The sequence below is a fragment of the Glycine max genome, chromosome 3 (genome assembly GCF_000004515.6).
Source record: "Glycine max cultivar Williams 82 chromosome 3, Glycine_max_v4.0, whole genome shotgun sequence".
Lineage (NCBI taxonomy): Eukaryota > Viridiplantae > Streptophyta > Magnoliopsida > Fabales > Fabaceae > Glycine > Glycine max.
This window is the reverse complement of record NC_016090.4, coordinates 33,507,512-33,533,658: the sequence shown is the minus strand read 5'-3', so window position 1 is coordinate 33,533,658 and position 26,147 is coordinate 33,507,512. Positions and strand designations below refer to the sequence as shown.

The 26,147-nt window shown below is 32.4% G+C and overlaps 4 protein-coding genes across 4 annotated transcripts; 2 read left to right on the top strand and 2 right to left on the bottom strand.

Annotated features, from left to right (window-relative positions):
• The first annotated feature begins 3,945 nt into the window (after window positions 1-3,945).
• LOC100805923 (uncharacterized) lies at window positions 3,946-4,748 on the top strand. The gene is made up of 3 exons (XM_006577586.2): window positions 3,946-4,080; window positions 4,200-4,311; window positions 4,561-4,748. Exons 1-3 carry the CDS (start codon window positions 3,949-3,951, stop codon window positions 4,746-4,748), a joined length of 432 nt encoding a protein of 143 aa, XP_006577649.1. The 5' UTR covers window positions 3,946-3,948.
• A 1,736-nt stretch (window positions 4,749-6,484) lies between these two features.
• On the bottom strand, window positions 6,485-8,554 carry LOC100805384 (transcription factor DUO1). The gene is made up of 3 exons (XM_003520394.4): window positions 8,355-8,554; window positions 7,446-7,683; window positions 6,485-6,985 (listed from the first exon to the last, which is right to left on the bottom strand). The coding sequence occupies exons 1-3, from the start codon at window positions 8,549-8,551 to the stop codon at window positions 6,485-6,487; spliced, it is 936 nt and encodes a 311-aa protein (XP_003520442.1). The 5' UTR covers window positions 8,552-8,554.
• A 10,939-nt stretch (window positions 8,555-19,493) lies between these two features.
• Window positions 19,494-22,375, top strand: LOC100799526 (obtusifoliol 14-alpha demethylase). The gene is made up of 2 exons (XM_041014000.1): window positions 19,494-20,299; window positions 21,125-22,375. Exons 1-2 carry the CDS (start codon window positions 19,838-19,840, stop codon window positions 22,124-22,126), a joined length of 1,464 nt encoding a protein of 487 aa, XP_040869934.1. The 5' UTR covers window positions 19,494-19,837; the 3' UTR covers window positions 22,127-22,375.
• A 194-nt stretch (window positions 22,376-22,569) lies between these two features.
• On the bottom strand, window positions 22,570-25,510 carry LOC100804849 (UPF0481 protein At3g47200). Its single transcript, XM_003520393.5, has 2 exons — window positions 25,217-25,510; window positions 22,570-24,231 (listed from the first exon to the last, which is right to left on the bottom strand). Exon 2 carries the CDS (start codon window positions 24,210-24,212, stop codon window positions 22,878-22,880), a length of 1,335 nt encoding a protein of 444 aa, XP_003520441.1. The 5' UTR covers window positions 24,213-24,231; window positions 25,217-25,510; the 3' UTR covers window positions 22,570-22,877.
• Between the last annotated feature and the right edge of the window lie 637 nt (window positions 25,511-26,147).

The window sequence follows — 26,147 nt, the reverse complement described above, 5'->3', positions numbered from 1 at the left end:
TCCTTAAGTCTCTTCAAAAAATGACCATTTAACTCTATCAAACATCTTCTCCAAATCAATTTTAATAGCTAAGAAACCAATTTTTCTCCTATTTATGTGAATATGGTGGATAACTTATTGTGCAAGAATATCACTATCTATAATACCTCTTCCAAGAATGAAACTCCCTTGGAATGGACCAATTAGATCATTTAAAAATGGTCGCAACCTTGTCACTGACTTTAGTGATGATCTTGTAGGACACATTACAAAGACTAATTAGGCTAAATTCCTTCTGGTGGGAAGGATGATCCACTTTAGGAATTAACACCAAAAGAATATCAAGAATGCTTGCATCTAGGTAGCCAAACATAAAGGCTTCATTCACCAATCTCCATACATCCTCTCCAATACCTAGCCCAAGAAAGCAAACTTAGGCTAGGATTTTATCCACCTTTGACTCTAAAGTTAAAAAATATGGATCCCAAGGAAGAATAGTGAGATAATGATCAAAGATCATCCATGGCTCACCATTAACTTCCTTATCCCTATCCACTTCCATGCCAAAAGTTACCATAAAATATCTATTTTTTATGACAATCAAATTAAAGTTGCCTTCTAATTTCCATCTAGATCTCATCTTCTCATGCATAGGTAGAAACCCTATGCTCTTCCCTAAAATCTTGACAACTAAACACTTCCTCCATGGTTGACATAAGTGTTCAAAGGCCATTGAAGCTAGCATAAATTTTGTAAAAAGTCAATTTCCTATTTAATACTTGATTGTCACTAGGGGAGGCAAAGTGATCTAGCTTAACTTGTTTTGCCCCACACCGCGACTAGCCCACCAAAAACAAGAAAAGCGGGCTAGCCTGCCTTTTAATGGCGAGCTAAAAATCCTGATCCGTCCTACTTAGGATGGGTTAGCGGGCCAACCCAACATAAATTAAAAAAAGGGAGAAAAAAGAAAACGGAAGTTTTAATATCTTATTTTATAAAATTAATGCAAATGAATAAATTTAGTTAGAAAATGTAAAGTATATTAATTGTTTATCCAAATTTTGATTTTAATACAATTTTTTCTATTAGTATTAAAGGAATTGAATTTATAAAATAATATAAAACAATAACAAATATGTATTTTATTTTTTTGAATAACACTATAAACTTTAAGAAATACAAAGTGACAATCCAAAGGCTAAACATCTATTATTATTTACATTTTTCTTATATATATGGTATGGGTGGTCGGCGGGCCAACCCACCCCGTTGTTGGCCCACTGGGTTGGCGGGCTAGGCAGGCGGGCCAATGTGATCTAGCTTATCCTACCATTTTTGGCAAGTCGGCTCATTGGGCTAAGGCCCACATTGCCACCCTTAATTGTCACCATATCCTCCTTAACAAGATTCCTAGGCTGTAAAAGTTAAGCAACTTTTCCTATAAGTTTTTCTCAAAGGCTTAGTGCTATGCCAAAATTGCCATAGTATGGTGGTTCTGGTGGTAACGAATGAACCACAAAACTAGAGGTTGCATTCATCACCATTCTTTTTGTTCTTGCTTATGTTTTCTGATAGGCTTAATTATATAATTTGTCTCTTAATTATATTTTAAGGTTCGATTTGGTCCTTCAATTGTTTAAAATGACACAATTATACCCTTTTTGTCATATCTGATAATTATTTGATTGAATTTGGTACTTTTTGCATCGGTTGTCAACACAACCGATGTAAAATGTATTTTTTTAATTGATGCTTAACAACCGATGTAAAAGACTTAATTTGAGTAAAACTTGAAGACAACCTTTTACATTGGTTTCTTGACAACCAATGTAGAAAGTATCAATGTCTAAGTAAAGAATTTGACGAAAAGAGTATAATTATTTCATTTTAAACAATTGAGGGACCAAATTGAATCTTTTAATAATTGAGAGATTAAATTGAACCTTAAAATATAACTAAGGAATCAAATATAGAATTAAGTCTTTCTTATATTTAGAAACAAAGAAATGTTCTTATTTGTTTCTTATATATAAGAACAAATGTATTTTTTTGTTATTGTATGCTTTTGGCACATTTACATTAAAGTAATTTTTTTATTAAATATGTTTTTTGTGCATAATAATAAATTAGCAAATTTTGTTGAGTCCCTAATAATTTGTTTTTGGCATCAAGTACATAATAAAACAAAAATAAAATATTATTTTTTATCCTTATTATTTCTTAGTTATTTTTTTAAAAAAAAAATCACACTTGTCCCTAAAATATGTAGATTATTTGTTATCAGCTTTTATCAAATATTTTTTAAACAAACAAATACAAAATGAAAAAAAAAACTTTATGAGAACTAAAGTAAAAAAAATATTAGAATAACTTAAACAAAAATATTTTATTTTACTTTATTAAGAATTTAATCGGAAAAAAAACTATTAGAAATTCAAAAAAATAATTCGTCAATTTATTATGGACAAAATTATAAGTTTTTTTTCTTTTCAAAAAGACTACTTAAAAACTTTTGGTGTGAGTATTTTGTCCAAACAATTTACCAAGAGTATGCGCTTTAGTACGTTATCTAATGAATAAACCATCAATTTGATCCGTCAAGTATTACCCCATCACGTTAATTACTCCCTAATTATAAGACTCACTCAACTCAATTAATTCATTTTCCTTAAGAAAATTAATTAGTTTAATTTGCATTTTTTTTCTCTCTATGTCCCATTAATTACTTTATATTAATGTCCCATTAATTACTTTATATTAATGTTTGGAGAGAGAATAATTGATTAATTGAGTAAGGATAAGGAAGGAAAAAATAATAAAAACATTTAGAAATTAAAAACTAATTATATAAATAGACAAAAAAATTTCTGAAAAATGTCTTATAATTAGAAAGGAGTAGTCCTTGATGGTGTGTTTGGAATGAAGGGGAGAAATAATATTGAGAAGAAATTTTGTACTACTTTTTTTTTGTGAAACTCATATCTTTTATACTTTAATTAATTTTTTTATTTTCACCCTCTAAACCAAACACACTCTAAATTAATAAAATTAGAATAATTCTTAATCTTCCTACTAAGTTATGAGGTAAGTTTTAATTATGATTTATATTTTCAAGATAATAAATATTTTTACTTTTTATTTTATATTTATAAAAAAAAAGGTAGGAGGAGAATTTCTAGAAGATATAATAAGAGAATTTACCATTACTCAATTTTACAAGTAGTCTCTAAAGTATTAAATATCCCTCAATTTAGTCCTTGTATTGGTATATTTTACCAACGTTGAGAGACTGATTTAAAGGATTCTTTTCAATACTTAAGGGACTATGTAGCACGGTTCTAATAATTTAAAGGACTTTTTATATAATTTCATTTTTTTTAAGATTATTTAAGAGAAAGTTAATACTTTAAGGATCAAAATGATTGTTTTTTCAATGACCATACGTAGAAATTAAACTCATACTATATTCTAATTAAATTTATGCAATGTTTACCTTAAAAAATTGAAAAGAGGAAAATCAGTTAGGCATTTTTATTTTTTGCATGGTACTATCTGGATATGACTCTGACCATGCTCTTGAATAATATAGTCTTGTTGGAAAGGGATCATGGAAAAATTCACTATGATTAAAAAACAATGTCGAAATTTAAACATTGCTGCACGAGAAGATTATGTTTGATTTGTTCATTTGAGATGTTTGCCTTTGAGGGATACATGTCGAAATTTAAACTTTGGCCTAGTGGTGAAGACTGCATGCATACATTCTGCACACATTGTATCATAGGGGTTCAGTTTCATCTGCAGAATTAGAATTGTATAGTTTTGTGAGAGAAAGGATAACATGGTGTTTCATACTTCTCTTTAATAAAAATTTTAACATTACTTACAAATGTTGAGTAGATATATCAGCTATTGAGTTTATAAAATTCTAATCCTCACTTCCATAACTGCAGGTTTCTGTTATGTGAAATGATGAGCAGGAACGCGATCAGACTTGAGGTGGCTCCTAAGGATGGAAATTGGGGCTTCAATATATCGGAGCGTAAGGCCATGCTTCTGGCAGGGACAGTGGATAAGAATGTGGAAAGGGTCTATAAAGAGGTATAGAGGACTTCATCATCTTCATTTTCAATTGTGAATTTTTGGCACACTTGACAATTGTATAAAGTATGCAAACATTATTAGTCCTGGTGAAATTTTTTTTGCTTGAGGAACTTCAGTTGCCCAAGTGGGAAGAAGATCCCAATTTGCACACAAGGCCAAGATATAAGCAAATTGTTAAGGACCTTGCAGACAAATATCATACTGAGAACTTGCTGCTTGTCACACACGGTATAATGTTCAACTTCTTGTCCATCATTCTATCTGGAAAGGCACCTTTTTATTTGTGAATGCAATCTTTCTGTAGTTACTCCCCATGTTATATTAAATGATCAAGAATGGAATTTACTACTATAAAGCAAGAAAGTGCTTGAACCTAAACCTGTTGATCAATGAATGAAGAAGGTGCTCAATGCTCTATTTTGAAGTGTGCAATTGATTTTTGCAAACTGAATTCTAATTACATTGCACCTTTTGTAGGGGAAGGTGTTGGGGTGGCTCTTTCTTCATTCAAAAAGGATGTTGAAGTGTACGAAGTTGATTACTGTGGATATGTCCAACTTAGACGCCCAATTTTCAAGAAAGACCAGTCTTTTACTGCAGGAGAATTTGAAGTTCTTACTCACAATGGTCAAACCGGCATAAATTTCATGTCAAATAAGGCCTGATTCTCACTACTACTCTGGCTACTTCATATTAGAGTCCTCTAAAATCCAAATGACTCCTCTATTGTGGATGCTTGATTGAGTAGGAAAATTTAAACACCATTATTCTTCAATCATAGGATATTTGATTTGCCTTCATTGAATAGCAAACATAGGAGGAAAAGAAATAGTACTAAAGCTTTATTCTTCCATTTTATTCAGAATAAGTTAAAAGATACATTACTCTGAATTTACTGAAAATTTGGTATATGATAGAACACAATTGTGATATTGTTATGAGAAAAGGCTTGGTTTGCTATTGTTATAGTTAGTATGTTAATCATATACTTTGTTCATTGCTGTGTTGCAAATGTAAAACTAGTCTGTAGGAAAGAAAGGAAGAAAATGCTTGTAAAGATACTTGTGTGTTTGTGTGCGCATTTGAAAGGAATAACAAAGCTGTTTGTTGACCTAATTCCAACTTTCTTCCAACGCTATAAAGTCTTAAAATTATGTTATGTTCAATTTTTATTTTTTTATTTTTTATCAATGTTAAGTTCAATTTGCTTTAGAAAAAATTAGTCTCCTTTTTTTTTGGTTGAGAATAAGAATTAGTCTCCTCAAAACTGCACAATCATGATAATCTTTATGAAAAGCACGCTAATGTTGGGGCGGCTAATTTGTTTAAATTAGTATGATTTCAATTTATTAAAGTTTTTTTTTTCAATTGAAATGATTAAGGTTTTATTTGATTAGTTACATATTAGCCGTTTAGGATCGGTTACAGTCGTAATGAGCTGCTGTATAGCAGTTTCTTTGCTATAGGGAAAATGATATTATTTTCTAATGTTGGAAGCTTATGGGAGTTCAAAAGCGATCTCATTCAGTAATGAAAACGTGGCTTTATACCAGCTTTACAAAACAGGAAAAAAGTGAAAAGATAACAACCACGTTTACGTCTCCTAAAGACGTGGTAAATCTGATAAGGAATAACAGAATAAAAGCTAAACTAACCTCTAATAATTAGGACTTTATTAACAGATCAGCAACTAACATGATCTTAATGTGACAAGTCTTGTTGACTTACATGCCCATAAATGTTGGCACTTCTTCAGTGAATTTCTCCAAATTATTTACCAAAATTTATATGTAAAAAAATAAATATATATAAGACAATTTACTTTGGTTTAAGACTATATAAGACAAAATCGTGTGATATTTGGCTGCAACATATGCTAGTAGAATGAACGAAAGATGTTGAAAATACTCTCTCCATTCATAGACGATTTGTGTTTAATATGAAGTTCTAATGAAAGATAAATTAAGAAAAAAAATTGTTTTTGAATTAGAAATGATACAATTTAATAAAATTAATTAATTTTTTTAATATGTGTGAAATTAGTTTTTTTTTCTTATGAAAAAGAAATATCATTGCAGAGTGCGGTTGATACCTTGAATAATCAATGATAAATTAATTAAGATGCAACATAATTTACAAAGATCATATGACTAGTAGCTATTACTTGAAACAACTCAAAAGTCCAACACTAGGACAATTTAGCCATCAGAAAAAAGATCAGCAATGTGGACAAATGCAAATGTCAGGTTTTGGTTATCCTACGAATGACATCAGTATCATTAATTTCAAACTGCAAATGAATGACCAAATTCTAAGTATGACATATAATTTTTAACCTGCAATTACAAGACTGCAACGCTACAAACAACACGTGGAGTAAACGACAATATGATAAAAAAAGTCAGAGGTTTGAAGGGCTTGCAGGTGGGTCCATGTGATCAAACATGTCCACAGGTAAATCATCGAAGAAGCTGTCACTGATTTTGAAGTTATCAATTGCATCCCTTGTCCCAAATCTGCAACTTCCTGGTGGCTCGAAGAAAGGAAAACCAAAGGGGTGTTGTGGACCTATTCCAAACTCAGATACATCAAAGGGACACAAGTCTTCAATGAAACATGGCTCTTCAATTGTGGGCACGAGATCTTGGTTTTCCATTGAGAATGTGAGGCCATTTTGGAGTTCTGGGATCTGAGGAAATGCAATCTGTTCAGTGCTTTTGTAGTTCTCAAAAAGGGTAAACTCTTGTTCAACATGGATTGTGTCGGAACTAGGCAACTCAGACTTTATGAGATCTGGCAAAGACACCATTTGGATAACCTCAGAATTATCAATGTAGGGTAGTGTGCATGTCTGAGGCTTTGATGATGGTTCTCCCTCTGACGATGAACTGAACTTAGGAGCCTATTCAAGTCAACAAAATTAATGTTATGCCTATGCAAAAAACAAAAAATTGCAGTATTGAAAAAAACACTGCCACATAAAACATGTTACTCAGTTTTCCAAGTCTATTACATGCATTTTTGGTTTGCAGTTAAAATTGTGATGCACATTCTAACGCAAACAGAGGAGTGTACAAAGAGAAACAATAATAAATAGCAACTGTTTACAACAGGACAAACTAGCTCTTGAAACTTGCCTTTTAGTCTTTCTTGTCAAATTTTCAGTTATGTCTTGTTTAAGGAAATTTGTATTTTAGTGAAGGCACAAGAATCTTGTCCTTCTCAGCAAAACTGGTTTAGTGTCTCAAATTTTCAATTTTGTTTTGCTTTTCTATTGAACAGTACTGAATTCTGAAGAGAGAAAAAACAGAATGATAGAACTATAAAAGCCCGGAAATAGAGGAACCTTTCAACCCAATTACCTCCAAAGTTGGAACATCAAGAAAGGAAGGAACTTTAGTTTTATTTTTCTGTGATCTGAAAGTTGTTGCTGATGTTTGCAGAATCCTAGCCAACCTCTTTTGCCTACTGCTCCAGAAATTTTTGACATCGTTGTCTGTTCTCCCTGGCAAATAGGATGCAATCTTCGCCCACCTGTTCCCAAATTGTGCCTGCAACTCTATCACAACCCTCTCTTCCTCAAGTGAAAACTTGCAACCACTTTGAGAAGGCCAGGGAGAGACACCAAAAGACAACAATCAGATAAAAAAAAGCTTCAAATTATTTCTTTTGTAAACTTCAAATAATAAGTTTTCGTCCATTTATTCTTGAAATTCTGAAACTTTAGAGACCCTATTAAACCATAAGTTTCATCCCTTAAAGTGTTAGTTTTAGGGACTAAAGTTTGGATAAAATACATCAACAAAATTATGGTTTTGAAAGTCAAGGACTAAAGCAAAAGATGGGCTTTTCAGGAACTAAAAACACCATTAGCCAATAAAAATGAAAATAAAAATCGAGACTAACCAACCGCATCATTGTAAAATCATCAAACACAAGTGAAAATAACAACCATAAACCATCCATGGATATTTGGACACACTAACATAGACCAACTTCTAGTAAAAACTTGAACTCACTTAAGGTAATTAGACCCAGAGACAAATTAAACCCCAAAAGGCCAAGACAAAAACTAAGCAAACCCCATTAGAAAAAAGTGATATATATATATATATAATCCAAGACTAGAAGATCAATGTGAAGCAACCTCATCAATATTGCAACTTTTCATTGAACAAACACCAGTGCAAGTAAGTAACAATTAAACATACATACATGCATGGATATATATGCACATGCACAATCAAATTGAAGAGAAAACATTGACTCACTTCTTGAGGTTTGGTCGAAGCTTATTGACCCAACGAAGACGACACGACTTGCCAGTCCTTTGAAGAAGACCTTTGGATCGAATGGAGCTCCAATCTCTGGGACCATACTTCTTCACGTGGTTCAGTAGCACCTCATCTTCTTCTGCTTCCCATTGCCCTTTCCTTATGTACTCTTCTTGCTCCTTTTTCCCGTGCATTTTTTCCACTACTCATGCAATGAAAGACAAGATCAACAACACAACACAACACAATGTTTTTTCTCTGTTTTTCTCTACCTTAATCAATTACCTTTTGTTGCACCCATTAAACTATTGCTTCTCACACACTAATATAGTACTATTCTATGTTGTTCTAATGTGAATTTTCTTTAGTGATTTTACGGTTATGCATGGCAGTTATTGCCTCGTTCCCACTAACTTGCCCACGTTCTCTCTCACTCTCTCATTACTATTTTTACTATGTTATTTAATAATTATAATTATTACTACTAGCGCATATATGCCTCATTTTTATTACGCTAAAATTAATACTTAAAATTTTCTTATTATGCATTAATGTTTATATTAATTTTAATTTAGCTGTTTTCTAAAATCATGTTTATTCATATGAATTTTTTTCTTTATTTCTCTGCGTATTTATGATAATATGGTAAGTTAAACACTAATTATGTCAAAATTTTAAAATTAATGAGCCTTGTTATTTGGTATGGAACTGATCACACACAAGCTGCATGAAATAGGAAATGAACGGTGGTTATTTTTTCTTAAAAAAATAAATATTGATATATTAAAATATTTAAAAACATGTAAATCATGATTTGACATGAATAATGTATCAAATTTAACATGTGTGTCCGCATTTGTATTGCAACATTATTATATATATATATATATATATATATATATATATATATATATATATATATATATATATATATATATATATATATAAAGTAATGATTTCTCTTATTATGCATTAAATTAAATATTAATTTTAATTTAATATATATTTTTATAACATGCCTATATATACATATCTTATTATTATTTAATGTCCTCCACCTCATTGTGAGTTATTTAAGCCATGCTTGTTTGTGTTATAAAAGTTTTAAGAAAGAAACAAAAAATAAAATTATTGACGGAAAGTGTTTGTTATGTACTAATAAAACACTGTAAAGTTCTCCAAACCACCAACTTACAATTGACATTTTTAAATGTTAAAATTAAATTTTAGGGAAAGAAGATATGGTCATAATATTACTATACAAACATACTTTAATTTTTAAGAGATGAAGATATTAAAAAAATATTTGAAGTGATACATGTTATACAAATTTTCAATAAAAATGAATTTATTCTTAAATAAATAATTATTAAAATGCTGTTTTAAGGTTTGTCTCCTTGTTGTGAAAATATTGTGAGTTTTATAAAAGCATTCAAGATATAGCGGCAATAGTTTCAAGGTACAATTTCTTCATTTACATCAAAGGAAGATTTGAAACAAAAAGAGAGAAAATTTATAACACAACCCAATCGAAAGGCACGAAGGGCATGCTTTTAAGCGGTAGAGAGTAACACTATTATTGATAACGAAAATATCATTCCTATAAAAAAAATTGATTATTTTTTATGCATTTGTTACATTTTCTTTTTTTTCTTTCCTTTTTTTGTACTATGTTTATTAGTCTTTGGTTGAAAGCATTAACATTAACCCTATTGTGGATCCGGGAAGAGAAAGATAGGTGATTGCATCTAATTTTATTTTTTTTTTTGTAAATTTTTTATTTTCAATAAGTTGATTTTGGGAATTAAATTTGGGTGATAAATGCACTATTACTAATATCCAGAATTGATTCAAAAAATGTATTGTATTAACACCTCTTGCTTATTCCTTTTTTTTGTCTAAAAATGTCATTTTGGTTAGATCACCAATAAACAAAATAAAATACATTATTTTTGTTTCTTCTCTTCTTTGAGCTTTGTGGGTTGTTGTTGTATGGCTGGTGCGTAAGAGGCCGGGAATGTTGAAAAGATTGTAATAATTTTTATATGTACATTTTGAAAGGTCAAGTGCTCCATCAACATACAAGTTATTGGAATTCACATGAGCCACAAGGTCATTTAAGATTCTATGATATTTAGTCATTTTTTTATATCTTATATGCTTATGTGTTTCTATTTATCTTTGTAATTCATGAAGTTTTGATTTATTTTATGTATGAATATATTCTGGAAAAATTTATTTCGTGCACACACACATATATATATATATATATATATGAAATCAAATGCATAATATTATGTTTCAATTATGAAATTATATATGAGAATTTTATTCATCATTGTATTATATCTTGATCTTGAAGTGCATAATATGATTTATTCTCATATGATTAAGTTTTATGTCTAAGTGATCTTTATAACTTTGATTAATTATGAATTAGTCACGACATTTATAATTAGATTAAAATTAGATATTAAGTTGTCTAAAGATCATATAAAGAATTAGGCATAATATTGTGATTTATATAATGAATTTTAATTCATAAGAATTTTTATTATATTGTATAATTAATTAGGATAAAATGTCATATTATTTTTCATGGTTTACCCACAGGGATTATGAGGTATGTATATTTTTTCAATTTTATCATAAAGTAAATATTTGTGATAGAAAATCAAATTATTTTTCATGTTGTACTCATAAAACATGAATTTAAGTATGTAATTTGATTATTCTATCATAAAGTTTAATTATTTCTTATTGAATTAAAATTTTAGCCCATGGGCAATTTTTATGTTACAAGATTTAATTTTTTGGTATGTTTACATTGGTAAAACATACAATTAAGATTAATATGCCTCAAATTTTGACATAAGTCTTTGGATTTTTGCAGCTTCTCAAACTGTTAGTTTCCTGATATTCAATGTGATGTTCTCAAACTCAAAGGAGATAACTATAAGATATGGAAGGAGAGAATTCTTCTGCAATTGGGCTGGATGAACATAGACTATACTATAAAGAAAGACGAACCCCCTACAATCACTTATGAAAGTAGCCGAGTTATTGTTGCATTATATGATCAGTGGGAGCAATCCAACCGACTTAGCGTGATGTTCATTAAGACCAAAATCTCAGCTAGCATACATGGTTTTGTCGACCAGCAAGAAAAGCACCAAGATTTGCTTAAGGCTATTGATGATCAGTTCATCACTTCAGATAAGGCTTTAGCAAACACCTTGATCATGAAGTTCTCCTCTCTCCAACTCACCAATGTAAATGTGTTGCGAATGATATCTTGTCTAATGGTTTTTATCTTCTTGGTTTACAAAATGATGTCACTTATAGTTCAATGCATGTTCAAACTGGTATTAAAAGGTGTAATATTAATGAGAATTCCTCTATGTTATGACACCGGAGATTAAGACATATCTCTATTGAGATGATTAAAAGGTTAGTGAAAGATGGGGTACTCAATACTCTAAATTTTGCTAACTTTAAGACTTGTGTGAACTGCATTAAGGGTAAGCAGACCAGCATGTCTAAGAAAGGTGCTAGTAGGAGTTCAAGCATATTAGAAATAATTCATACTGATATTTGTTGTCCAAATATGGATGCACGTGGTCAAAAATATTTTATCACCTTTATAGATGATTATTCACGATATATGAATGTTTATTTGCTTCATAACAAAAATGAAGCATTGGATGCCTTCAAAGTCTTTAAGAGTGAAGTTGAGAACCAATGTGGCAAGCAAATAAAAATTGTGAGATCAAATAGAGGTGGATAATATTATGGCAAATATATTGAGAATAGATAAGCACCTGGTCCTTTTGCAAAGTTTCTTCAAGAACATGAGATTGTTGCCCAGTACATTATGTCTGGTTTTCCAAATCAGAATGGCGTGGTAGAAAAAAGGAACCAAACATTATTGGACATTATACAGAGTATGCTTAGCAACTCCAATCTTCTTAAATACTTGTTGTAACACCCCATTTTCCATAAATACATTAAAAAGGTTTTTATTTTAAAATAAATGTAGTTTTAGAAAAATATTGAGATTTTTTTAATTAAATAAATAAGGAGAAATAATGTTATTAATTAAAATAATGGTTTGAAGTAAAAAAAAAAAGAGGTATTTTATTTATTCATTTGATAGGAAATAAAATAGAGATATTTTTATAGAATAATAAAAATAAAGAAAATAGAGTAAATAATAGGCTGAGAGTAACTAGCTATAAATAGAGACATGTTAGGTTAGTTTTTAGACTGACGATGGTCTCTACGTTTTCTCTTCCTCTAAATCTCGTTTTCTCTTCTCCTCCTCCCAAAACCCTCTCATTTTTCCCGCATACACTCAAATCTGTCTTAGTAAAATGACGATTTCTGACTCGTTAACTGTTGGATCATCATGAAATTTCAGCACCAGGTTCAAAACTCATTTCCAAACATTTTCACCATTGTAAATTGTGAAAACATGTCGGAGGTGATAGAAATTCCCTTTGCATCGTAACTTTCTCTTTTCATGCAAAGACACAAAACCTGTCCCAGTAAAACTATGATCCCGTACTCGTGAACCGTTGGATCATTGTGAAATCTGGACACCATATTTGAAATGCATTGTCTCACATCTTCACCGTTGAGATTTGTAAAATAATGCCTTGGGAGGGAGAAATACTCATTGCATGCAGACAGTGGAATGAAGGCTTCAATTTCTTCTCCTTCTCTCTAACGTTTGGAAACCTTATCAAAGCAATCGGAGGAAAAGCTTGAGGAATGTCAGGGAACTGTTAGAGGTGCCACTATCGCTTCCAGAACACACGTGAGCCCGCTTAGAGGTAAGGGATGAGTTTATCATAATTGGGATTAGAATGAACATGTGTAGGAATCCTTATGGGATCAAATTGGGGTTTATTTTGGAATATTTATTTTATTGTAATTCTTTCTGTATGATTATGTGAAATTTTTTGAGGGGCTTTACTCTCCATATTGTGAGAAATATTCTTGTATAAATTGTTTGTATTTTGGATAAGATTTACTAGGTGAGCATGATAAATTGTAATATTGAGATCATGAAATTGTGATTAAAATTGTGTGTGAATGATAAATTGAATATGTGATGAATTGTGAGATAATTATTGAGATTGAGTATAAGTGTAAAGTTGAATATGTGTTAAATTGTGAGATACTCATAAACATGTGATGGTGGATTGTGACATTATGAGATGTGAAATTGTGAACATGAGATTTAGTTGTGAATAAGTGTGTGGTTAACACTTGATGTAACAATACTTGTGTTGTGAGTTGTGAATTATATAATAACCCGATCAATGTTTACCTTGAGAAAAATGTTTATGTGCAATGTTAAAGGGAAAGTGTAGGATTCCTAGTTAGGAACCTAAAGTGTTAAATTGTAGCGCAATGTGTTAAACATGTTTGAAACACAAGTGTGAGGTCGTGGATATTGTATAATTCATGAGTAGTATTTGCTTATAATATTGTTGTTGAAATCAAGTATAAGTACAAAGTTGAACATGTGTTAATTTGTGAGATACATGTAAACATGTCATGGTGGATTGTGACATTATGAGATGTTAAATTGTGGACATGAGATTTGGTTGTGAATAAGTGTGTATTTAACACTTGATGTGACAATACTTGTGTTGTGAGTTGTGAATTATACGATAATCCGACCAATGTTTACCTTGAGAAAAATGTTTATGTGTAGTGTTAAAGGGAAAGTGTAGGTTTCCTAGTTAGGAATCAGTGTTAAATTGTAGCGTAATGGGTTAAACGTGTTTGAAACATGAGTTTATGGTCATGAGTATTGTATAATTCATGAGCAGTGTCTACGTGCAAAAATTGTTTTAGGGGTTGGACCTGAATCAGAAAGGTAAGGCCCTAACGGATTCTTCGGAATCTAGGCATTGGGGGTAAAGACACTCGGTTTGAGTGCTCCTTTAAGCCTATGTTGATCTCATATGGTTGGAGCATTCTCGCAAAATGGAGTGACCCTGACTGGTCACCTTATGATTTTACTTAGTGAGAGTGACCTACATACCCATTGTGTGGTGTGACTTGTTATGTACTCCTAAGTGCCCCAGGGTGGTTTCTCACTGACATGGTACCACATTGCATATAGGCTTGAGTCTTAGTGTATCTATTGCATAACGCTTGTGTATTTATTGATATTGATTGATTTAGTGATATTTTTGTTTTGATCTTTGAGTATGTGAATGATGTGAAAATGAATGAGACATGTTGTGTTGTGATGTGATGTTACGCGACAAAGTGGTGGAATTACGTGAGTTATGTTTAAGTAAGTTGCATCTCATTTATATGATATGTATATTTAGTTGTCTCGTTTCTCTTTATCAGTTAGGAATGTGATAACTCACTCCCCATGTGTTATTTGTGTTTAGATCATGTGATGATCTCGAACTTTGTGTTCGTGGGAGTAGATGGTTAGGTGAATGACTATGGAGAGCCTCATGCTAGAGGATGCGAGAACACAATGCTCTGATAGAATGTGACATTGGGGTATAGGTTTCTATATTAATTGCATAAAGTCTTGGACGACCTTGTTTGAGCCGAGATGATTTTATTATTTATTTGGACAAGTTTTATTATGATGCGAGAAAAGTGCATGTGAGCCTTTTACCCTTTTGAAAGGTTTTTATTTAAATGTGTTTTAAGAACTTTTAATTAATTATAATTTCTTATTCCTTTTATTATTAGTACATATATGTATGAGGTAGAGGGTGTCACACTTGTGGACTAAAGCACTAAAGACGACAATGTATATATTAAATTGTGTTCCAACTAAGGTTGTCCCAGTGACACCTTTTAAGTTGTTTAAAGGTTGGAAACCAAGTTTGAAATATATGCGAATTTTGGGTTGTCCGTTTGAGGTGAGAATATATAACTCACAAGAGAAGAAACTTGACCCGAGGACTATTAGTGGGTATTTAGTTGGATATGTCGAAAGGTCTAAATGTTATAGGTTTTACCGTCCATATCATATTACTAGCATTATGGAATCAACAAATGTCAAGTTTCTTGAAAATGACTTAATCAGTGGGAGTGATCAATTAAGGGACTTAGGTTTTGAAATTGATCATATAGAGTCTTACCCTTCAATGTCAAGTGAAAGATTGGTTGTAATTCATATCCCTCAAGTTCAAGGGATGATGAGCAACAAATGATTGGCATTCCATAATCTGTTGTTGATAATCTAGTAGATCAAGTTAATCATCAAATTCCTAAAAATGATGAACAACCAACTGAACAACATGATCCCCGAGAAAATATTGATGCAACATTAAGGAGATCTACTAGAGTAAGAAAATCATCTATTCCTAGTGATTATATTGTATATTTGCAAGAATCTGACTATAATATTGGAGCTGAAAATAATCCCAAAACTTTTGATCAAGCCATGAGTTGTAAAGAGTCAAATTTATGGTATGATGCCATAAAGGATGAGATGAATTACATGTAGAGTAACAGAGTTTGAAACCTTATAGAGTTGCCTATTGGGACAAAGGTCATTGGCTGTAAATGGGTCTTTAAGACCAAAAGGAATTTATTAGGCAACATTGAGAGATACAAGGTAAGACTCGTTGCTAAGGGATTTACTCAAAAAGAATGATTCGATTACACAAAAACCTTTTTTCCTGTTTCTAAGAAAGATTTTCTTTGTATAATATTGCCATTAGTTGCTCATTTTGACCTTGAGTTGCAACAAATGGATGTGAAAATAACATTTCTTAATGGTGATTTAGAGGAAGAGGTTTATATGAAACAATCTGAAGGTTTCTCCTCTAGCAGTAGTGAACATTTGGTTTGCAAGCTTAATAAATCTATATATGGTTTGAAACAAGCCTTCCGTCAGTGGTACCTTAAGTTTTATGGGATAATTTCTTCATTTGGTTTTGATGAAAGCCCCATGGATCAATGCATATACCATAAGGTCAGTAGGAGTAAAATATTTTTCCTTGTTTTATATGTAGATGATATTTTACTTGCAACCAATGATCATGGTTTGTTACATGAGGTGAAACAATTTCTCTCTAAGAATTTTGACATAAAGGATACGGGTGACGCATCTTATGTTACTGACATTAAGATTAATAGAGATAGACCTCGAGGTATTTTAGGTCTATCACAGGAAACTTATATTAACAAAATTTTAGAAAGATTTCGGATGAAAGATTGTTCAGCAAGTGTCGCTCCCATTATGAAGGGTGATACATTTAATTTGAACCAATTCCCAAAGAATGACTTTGTGAGGAAACATATGGAAAACATTCATTATGCTTGAGTTGTTGGAAGCCTCTTGTATGCTCAAGTATGCACAAAGCCTGACATTGCTTTTGTAGTTGAAATGTTAGAAAGATATTAGAGTAATCCAAGTATTGACCATTGTAGAGTTGCAAAGAAAGTGATGAGGTACCTTCAAGGGAACAAATATTACATGCTTATGTATAGACAGACAGACAGACAATCTAGATGTGATTGGTTATTCAGACTCAGACTTTACTAGTTGTGTTGATTCTCGCAAATCAACATCTGGGTACATTTTCATGATGGCTGGTGGAGCTATTTCGTGGAGGAGTGTTAAGTAGCCTTTGACTACTACTTCTACCATGGAAGCTGAGTTTGTCTCTTACTTTGAGGCTACATCACATGGTGTATGACTTAAGAGTTTCATTTCTGGGCTAAAGATAGTTGATATTATTTCAAGGCCTTTTAGAATTTTCTGCGATAACTCAACTGTTGTCTTTATGTCTAAGAATAACAAAAGTGGAAGTCGAAGTAAGCACATCGACATTAAGTACTTAGCCATTAGAGAAAGAGTAAAAGACAAGAAAATGGTCATTGAGCATATAAGCACTAGGTTGATGATCGTTGATCCTTTGACTAAGGGCATACCACCGTTTAAATTCAAGGATCATGTAGAGAGAATGAGACTTGGTTCCACTTTATGATTGTATTCATTAAGCTTTATTACCACCTTGAGTATACTACTTGAGAAATTGAGCATGTTATAATACATGGATGATATTACTCGTTATAAGAGGAACTATCGCTATGATTCATATGTTTATTTTTTAAGAAGATTGAACATTGACTTATTTTAATCAATGAGACAAAACGTTTAGACCAAGTGAGAGAATGTAATAATTTTGGTTCGTACGTTTTGGAAGGTCAAGTGCTCCATCAGTTACTGATGGGAGGTAATGACTACTAATGAGTGGTAATGACTATTAATTAGTAGTAATAGCTACTAAATGTATTCATGATGGTAGAATGCCTATATATAGTTCATCTATTTGGTCCCTAAGCTCATATCTTTCAATTTTCGTTTGATACACCATCTACAAAGAGAGAGTGTGAGAGCTTGGAAGAATCAAAACAAAACAGCTCTTTCATGATAATGATTGGAAGTATATTTTGATTTTATTTTTCTGCATTTGTTAATGACTTGTGTTTTGTTTTATAGTTTGTAACATCATAGACTTAAAATTTTAGTCTTACAAAGATAAGCAATATGAAAGGCCTGGTGGTGTCAATCATGATCAATGTTAGTCTCATTATACAATTGACAAATAAATTGATCCATGAATATTACTACTTAGTGTCATTTTGGTCCATGAACAAATTTTAATTCAAAAATCCATACTATATTGTGTTTTTGTTGGTTTTCCTTATAATGTAGTGTAGACCACGAAAGGTTAACACAATGAAGGTTGTGAAAGTGCTCGGCCTCACTCATAAAAAGCTTAAAAGGAAATAACAAAAGGCTCTGTGTGTTACTAAAGTAATAAAAAGTTTTTTTTTTCTTGACATTTTACTCTCGCTTAGGAAGCACATCACTTGTAAAAACCAAAGCCATGTCATTAATAAAAATATCACATAGGCACCATCTTTAATGTCAACATAACATAAGTTTCTTAACAATATTACGAATTTGTTATATTTTTTTCACAGAGAATAAATAATATTTTTTAAATTTTTTTAAAGATTAAACTATTATCAATTTATACTTTCAAGAATTAAAGTAATCATTTATCCAATAAAAAGATAGAGAAATAAAGAAATTATATTATTTAGATGAATAGAAATGGAGAAAAAAGTGAAAAAATTTCTGTTCGGCCAGTGAAAAAGAAAGTGAATAGAAATAAATAAATTATACAAACATAGTTTGTAATAATAAAAAAATTATATAATTTTTTCTTAGCATAAATTATTTACGATTTTTAGTTTATAATATTATAAAAAAATAAATGAGAGATATATATCACTTTCCTGCCATTTCATTGTGATTTGGAAATTGTTTTTATAATGAGTCACACGAAATAATTTTCTTTCTTCTTACTTCTCATCTTTAAGAAATAATAAAAATTTAATATCTGCATCATCTTTCTTTCCACTTTATTTCTAAAAGTTGAATCAGCTTCATTCTCCTTTAATTTTTCTCCTACTTAACCCCAAACAAATTCAGTGTTAATGTCATCGTCAATTTTATTTCATAGCTAAAATTAGTATACATCAATAATGATGTTATATTTTATTTGATCAATTTTGATTGGTGAATATTAATATCAATTTTTAAAAATATTTCCTCTAATACTCAAAGAAAGAAAAATCTAAAAATAATAACAATAATAGTAATATTTTTCTTATTTTCCACAATTTCCTTCCACCAAATAAATCAAAAAGCTACTCCTCTTTGCATTTCTAAGAACTTCTCAAACAATAAAGTGAGAAATTCTCGAAATGACGATTCATTTGTGCATTTCAAAAATGTCTCCTTGGAACATTCAAATCCTCCTAATCATAGAAAAAAGATTATTCTAATTCTGAGATTTCGAAGGAAAAAAACTCCTCCTACATAGATGAACTCAAATGAGGATTAATAATAAATTTTTACCATAATTATTTTCCAAATTTTCAAATTAATTCCAAAAAACTCCAAAACTCCTTTACTTTCATCTCTTATTTTCTTCATTAATGCCAAATTGCCCCTAATTAAACACATAAAATTAACCCCCTTATATTCGACCCGTGAATAGAACAGACACCCCCACCCAGTCATAACTCATATGACCATATCCATCCAAAAAGCCTTAACCCACAGTTTTATTTCCCAAAACCCAGTGATTATTACTGTGAGCCCAGCTAAGCCAAATCCACCCTATAAATTTGCATTTGCACATTCACACTCCTTAGTGGACACACACAACTTCATAAAGTGTAACAAACAAAATCACACCACAGATCTGCACAACATGATTCATGACACATTAGATCTGTGTCATTAGTCCTTGGTTTATCAAACCACCACAATTACACCGATCAAAAACACAAAACACTACTCATCACATCTTATTCACATCACATCCACTTTCATTACTACATCATTTTCCACTTCACAATCTTCACACCACACACACACACACACACAACACAACACAATCATGGAAATTGATGGTAGGTTTCTGAACACTGGCCTCCTCCTTGTGGCCACAATCCTTGTAGCCAAACTCATCTCAGCTTTCATAGTGCCCAAGTCCAGAAAGAGGGTACCCCCAATTGTGAAGGGGTGGCCCTTAATTGGAGGGCTAATCCGTTTCCTTAAAGGTCCAATCTTTATGCTCCGTGAGGAGTACCCTAAGCTTGGGAGTGTCTTCACCCTCAAGCTCTTCCACAAGAACATCACCTTCCTCGTTGGCCCTGAGGTCTCTGCATACTTCTTCAAGGCCTCAGAGACTGATCTCAGCCAGCAAGAGGTGTATCAGTTCAATGTGCCAAGTTTTGGACCTGGTGTGGTCTTTGATGTTGATTACTCTGTGAGGCAGGAACAGTTCAGGTTCTTCACTGAGGCTCTTAGGGTCAACAAGCTCAAGGGCTATGTCAATCAGATGGTTGCAGAAGCTGAGGTATGTATTATATTTTTGTTTGATTGGTCCTTTTTATTTAACTTTTGGGTATTGGATGATCTATTGTGATGGTGTCTCATATTGATTTGGAATTGTATTTTGTATTGGTCTTGGACTTGATCATTGTAATCAATCAGGAATATGGTTTGGTTTATTTTATTTTGTGACAAATTGTATGGTACTTTGAAATTTTTTAAGGGTTTGGTACGGTTATTCAGAAATTCTCTGTTTCCCTTGTCTTGTACAAACTCCTTTAATTATTAGCCGCCCAAAAAACAACTGTACCGAATGCTTTGTTGGATTTGGTCAGTGGCAATGCCTGCAATGATCTGTGTATTCTGCAGGCCGTAGCTTATTGCAACTTTTATTCAATAATAACAATAACTAAGCAGCCTTATCCAACTTGGTGGAATCAGATATAGATGATTTTGCTTTAGAGTGAAAAGTGTGGCATTATAATTCTTACTAGAAAACTGGGTAAAATTTAACAATTTTATCATTTATAGCAAAAATGCATACTTCTTATCACCAGAATGGGTCATTGAATTGTCAACAATGATTATAAGTTTAACTCTCGTCTTAGTGTAGTGTGATTCTTCTTTTAATTGGAAACAAAGTTTTATTCTGCTACTTGAATTCGTTCCATATAAAGCTGGAGAAGCTCCTCATTTCCATTTGGACTTGACCATGGTGAAATGGCGTCAAACCTGGCAGTTCATTGTTTTGTTTCTCTATGTTGTTAATAGTAAACTCTTTCTTTGTAATTTTCATTTGTTGTATTGGTATTGAAGACTGCTCTTTCCCAAACACAAACTCAATTTGCAGGACTATTTCTCAAAATGGGGACCAAGTGGTGAGGTTGATTTGAAGTATGAGCTTGAGCATCTGATCATCTTGACAGCCAGTAGATGTCTCTTGGGGCGTGAAGTTCGTGACAAGCTCTTTGATGATGTCTCTGCATTGTTCCACGACCTTGACAATGGGATGCTTCCAATCAGTGTTCTCTTCCCATACCTGCCAATCCCAGCTCACAAGCGCCGTGACCAGGCACGCAAGAAGCTTGCTGAAATCTTCGCAAGCATCATAACATCTCGCAAGAGTGCCAGCAAATCAGAAGAAGACATGCTGCAGTGCTTCATTGACTCAAAATACAAAGATGGTCGCTCAACAACAGAAGCTGAAGTGACCGGACTCCTCATTGCTGCACTTTTTGCCGGTCAACACACAAGTTCAATTACCTCCACTTGGACTGGAGCATATCTGCTGTCTGACAACCAGTGCCTTTCAGCTGTGCAGGAGGAGCAGAAGATGTTAATAGAAAAGCATGGGGACAGAGTTGATCATGATGTTTTGGCTGAAATGGATGTGCTGTATAGGTGCATCAAAGAAGCCTTGAGACTCCATCCTCCTCTAATTATGCTGATGAGAAGCTCACACACTGATTTTAGTGTCACGACACGAGAGGGTAAAGAGTATGACATTCCCAAGGGTCATATAATTGCCACATCACCTGCTTTTGCAAACAGGCTAGGTCATGTTTTCAAGGACCCTGATAGGTATGATCCTGATCGATTTGCTGTGGGGAGGGAAGAGGACAAGGTGGCAGGTGCATTCTCATACATTTCATTTGGAGGAGGCAGACATGGATGCCTTGGGGAGCCTTTTGCATATCTGCAGATAAAAGCTATATGGACTCATCTGCTTAGGAATTTTGAACTGGAGTTGGTGTCACCTTTCCCCGAGATTGATTGGAATGCCATGGTTGTGGGAGTGAAGGGGAAAGTGATGGTCCGATATAAGCGGAAGGAGCTTTCGGTTAATCAATAGGACTGCATGATTCGGTTTCTGGCATGATTTTATTTTAAGCAGTTATTGTTAGTCTTTTCTGGTTCAGCTTCTATCCAAGTTCATTGTTTATTTAACAATGGATATCTAGAATCTTGATTTTGATTTTTTATTTTGTAATTCTGGTAAGTGATTTAAACTTATTTTGGTTTTGTGTATTAGATGCTACTGTGATGCAATTAGTTACTCGGGTTGGTTAGTGTAAAATGCTGCATGGGATATTTGAACAAACTGGTTCCATTTAAAAGCTGGGGAATCTTTCTCCCTCTAAACTAATTTACTTATATATTCTTATTTCTTAGAGGATATATCAATTCATAAAAAAAATTAGAGGACTCTATTCAGAATTCAACCAACTAAAGTGGCCTTATTTAAAAAGATAGTTTCTCATCTTAGCATGTTTCCAAGAGTTCAGGATGCACATGTACCATCATCACACACATGTGCAACTATTATTAATACATAGGTTCAACAATAAACAAACCACTTTTAGTACAAGTAAATGGGAAATGAAATAGTTATGGTGCAATCATTGACAATGATGTAATACTAAAAAGGTCATTCAATAATCAATTTATAATTCTCAATTTACGGCATGTTTGGAACGATGTCTGCAGACTGTATCAACCACCAAAAGCACTCCAACAGCCCATAAGACGCATAAACCACAACAACCAACTTCTGAATTGACGAAAATCTAGGTAGAAATAATGTGTAAGCAAACATGCACTTACTAAAAGAGTAGATCAGTTACGCGGTAGAAGTTGAAGATGGTGAATACGAGGACAGCAACTCCAACTATAGTAGAACTGCTTCTCCAAGGGTCACGGAAGTAAACCCACCTTAATGTACCCATTGCCCACTTCCAATTATTGTTGTAGTGTTCATTAACATCTTCAATAATTTGGTGGTAGCATGTTGAATTTGTCACCACATGTTTACTAAGATCATTAACCAAATTTGCCAATTCCTGATCACTTCCCAGTTCATGGACAATAGCTTCTTTCTCAACAAGAAACTCTGCATCATCTTTGGTGTGAATAAGAGAGTCAATTAGAGAAACATAGTTGCAAATGTAAGGCTCCTCAGGATAGTGACACTGCTCAAAGGCTATCAGGTTCCTAAGAACACATTCTGTTGTGTGGTCTACTTTCAACTGGGGGATTAGAAACCTAGCTTTGAACAACTTGCAGCATGGCAAGCAACCCAAGCAAAGAAACCAGCTGAAAAATCGCTTCTTCTCAAACTTTACGTCAAGTAAGCATCTCTCGTCAACCTTATCAAAGCTTATCCCAGACTCATTCAACTTTGTTGCAGTCCTTAGCACACACTCCTTTTGAGGATAGTTTTTCTGACTGCTCAGTTTCTTAGGGAGATAGGCATTTCTAATTAAATCAGTGAAATGCAGTGATTTCTCCCACTTTCTCAGCTCAAACTTGTTTTCTGAAGATTGCTGATGAGGATAATAAGATCTAAAGTACTCATGAGCAAGGTTAATAAATCTGGTGTGTTTTTTGGCATTGCTTGGAACAACTCTATCATATAGATTTTCCAACACTACCATTGGAAGCTGATTCTCAAGCAGCATCAAGTCACACCGGATACTTTTGCTAACACATCCTTGAGTCATTAGATAGTCATCCTTATGTTCCCATTTTTTCGCTTCTCTCAGAAACAGCTCCATGATGAACACAGTATCCAGCAGCAGCATCTCCACAAATTGCTCCTTGCTGATTTCGGGGAATTTCTTTTGGTAACAACGGCGTAGGTTTCGCTCTTCTAGTTCAAGGAAGGCTTTGTAGTGCACAAAATCAAGCTTGTTCATTAGGCTTAGGCGTGCCCAAAAGAAATGAAAATATCTGTGTTTCTGCTCTTGCATTTCCATTAGTTGCTCTTTGTTATGGTGGATAGGGCCAATTGAGATCAATAGAGGAGTGTAGGCCACCTCTTTCACCTTCAAAAGACTAGTAGGTACCTTGTAGATACAACATTCTGGCCACAATGCAGGCTCAATCTCTTCTGGGATTTTAATTATGTGTTGGATGTGATATTCAATAGTAGACCCCATGAGATCTCTTCTTCTGATCCTGTTGAGCAAGCACATCAACCATCGGACAAATGAATAACTTGTGATTGATACAAATCAAGAGCCACAAAAATTTCCCTGTTTTCATTTTCAAATTTTCAAGATTTAGAAAACATGTGTTTGTTTGACTTATGTTTCCAACATAGGACGCCGTTTCCTTACTCGTGTGATCTTTCACCAAAAGAATTATAGAATCTTCTAGAGGCTTCCTAGCTACGAAGAAAAGGTTTATGTTTACAATAAGTCACACAGGTTCATAGTTTTTATTTCCACTGTTTACTCTTTTAAAATATTTAAAAAATTATTAAGCTAGTTTCTTTAGTACACTTGCAATTTAGAGATATGAACTCCAAAATTCCTACAAATTATCTATTTTTATGAGAAATGACCCATTTTAAAGACAAACCAATTTTTAGTATTCTTGTGAATATGAAAATCTATGCTCTCAAGTATAATAAAGATGTATTTTAATACAAAAAAGTTAAAAGACATCCATAGTGCAGATGTGCTGTGACTCTTCAAAGTAAGATAAGGCAGATTCCAGTACTGATATACACATAGGATCCATCCATCTTCTTGTACAGACATAAAGTGAAGATACTTTCAACAAAAAATGGCTTTGCCACTTTGGCTAAAGTCATTCTTGCTTTGCATAAAGATAAAATTAAAATTTTTAAATATCAACTACAAACAGAAGGCCCAGAAGAATACAAGGGGAAAAAGAATCACTTGTAAAGTAACCAATGGCAACATCTCAAACAAACAGAACAAAAGAAACAAAACCAAAATGAAAAATCAGAAGCTGAACACAATTGGGGGAAGAGGATAGAATCTAGAGTAGATTTTTCCTAATAAAAGATCATGGCATAGTTTTAGAGTGAAGACACAAATCAGAATTAGTGATAAACAAAATTAACTACTATAAGGATCTAATTGGTATTATCATATCACAAACTAATGTTAACTACAATGCACATTGCATGAACCTGAAAGACTGTTTCCTCCAACAATTTCTCAGTTCCAAAAGCTCCTGGATCTTCAGTTCTACACTCTCTTTTTCTCTGCTTCTTTTTGTGGTTTGTACTTGAACTTTGGAGTGTCCTTTGTAGATGTAGAAAGTGAAAAATCAACAAGTCAAAGAAGAAAAATCTACATTACAACCAAATTGATTATTGATGTTCTAATTTTGTTTGTTACTGCTTGGCAGGTTTAATGATAAAATGAATTATTGGAAGATTAGAAATTATTTGGCATTCTGAAATACGTACTATTTTTACTATTTTGTCAATTTATGATGAACAGTAGTTTAATGACCAATGATTCAAAGAAGATTCAAGGACCCAAAAATTGATTGCATGAAAATATTGGTAGCTCTGATTTTTATTTTTTTCATGTTTGGTACACTACAAGGTGTTTTATAACAATTAGGTGAGTAATAATTCTTGAGACGCTCACCTAAGTGACTAATCAGGAAGAGGCAAAAATGTGAGATGTATAAATATTTGTTTGCTTTTGCTTTACAATATAATTATATCACTAATATCCACATGTTACATGATAATTTATTAGAAATCATCGGAGTAAATTTTGTTTCTCATTTAATAATTATTTCTCATGATTTATATTAAATGAGAAGTAAAACTTATCAAAATGAATAATTTTTAATAAATTTTAACCAATAAATAGAGAATTTTAGGTAGAATGTCAAAAAAAAATATCACTAGCATTCCTCATTATTTAATAGATTTATGGCTAATTAAATTTTCTATTTATCAATATGATTATTTAAATTCCGATTACATATTAAAATATTAATAAACAATTTTTACATCTCCAACTTTCTCTTCCACCAACTCCACCATATTCTTAGCCTAAATAATATTCTGAACTCTCTCCAGTTCATAGGGTTGTTGACAC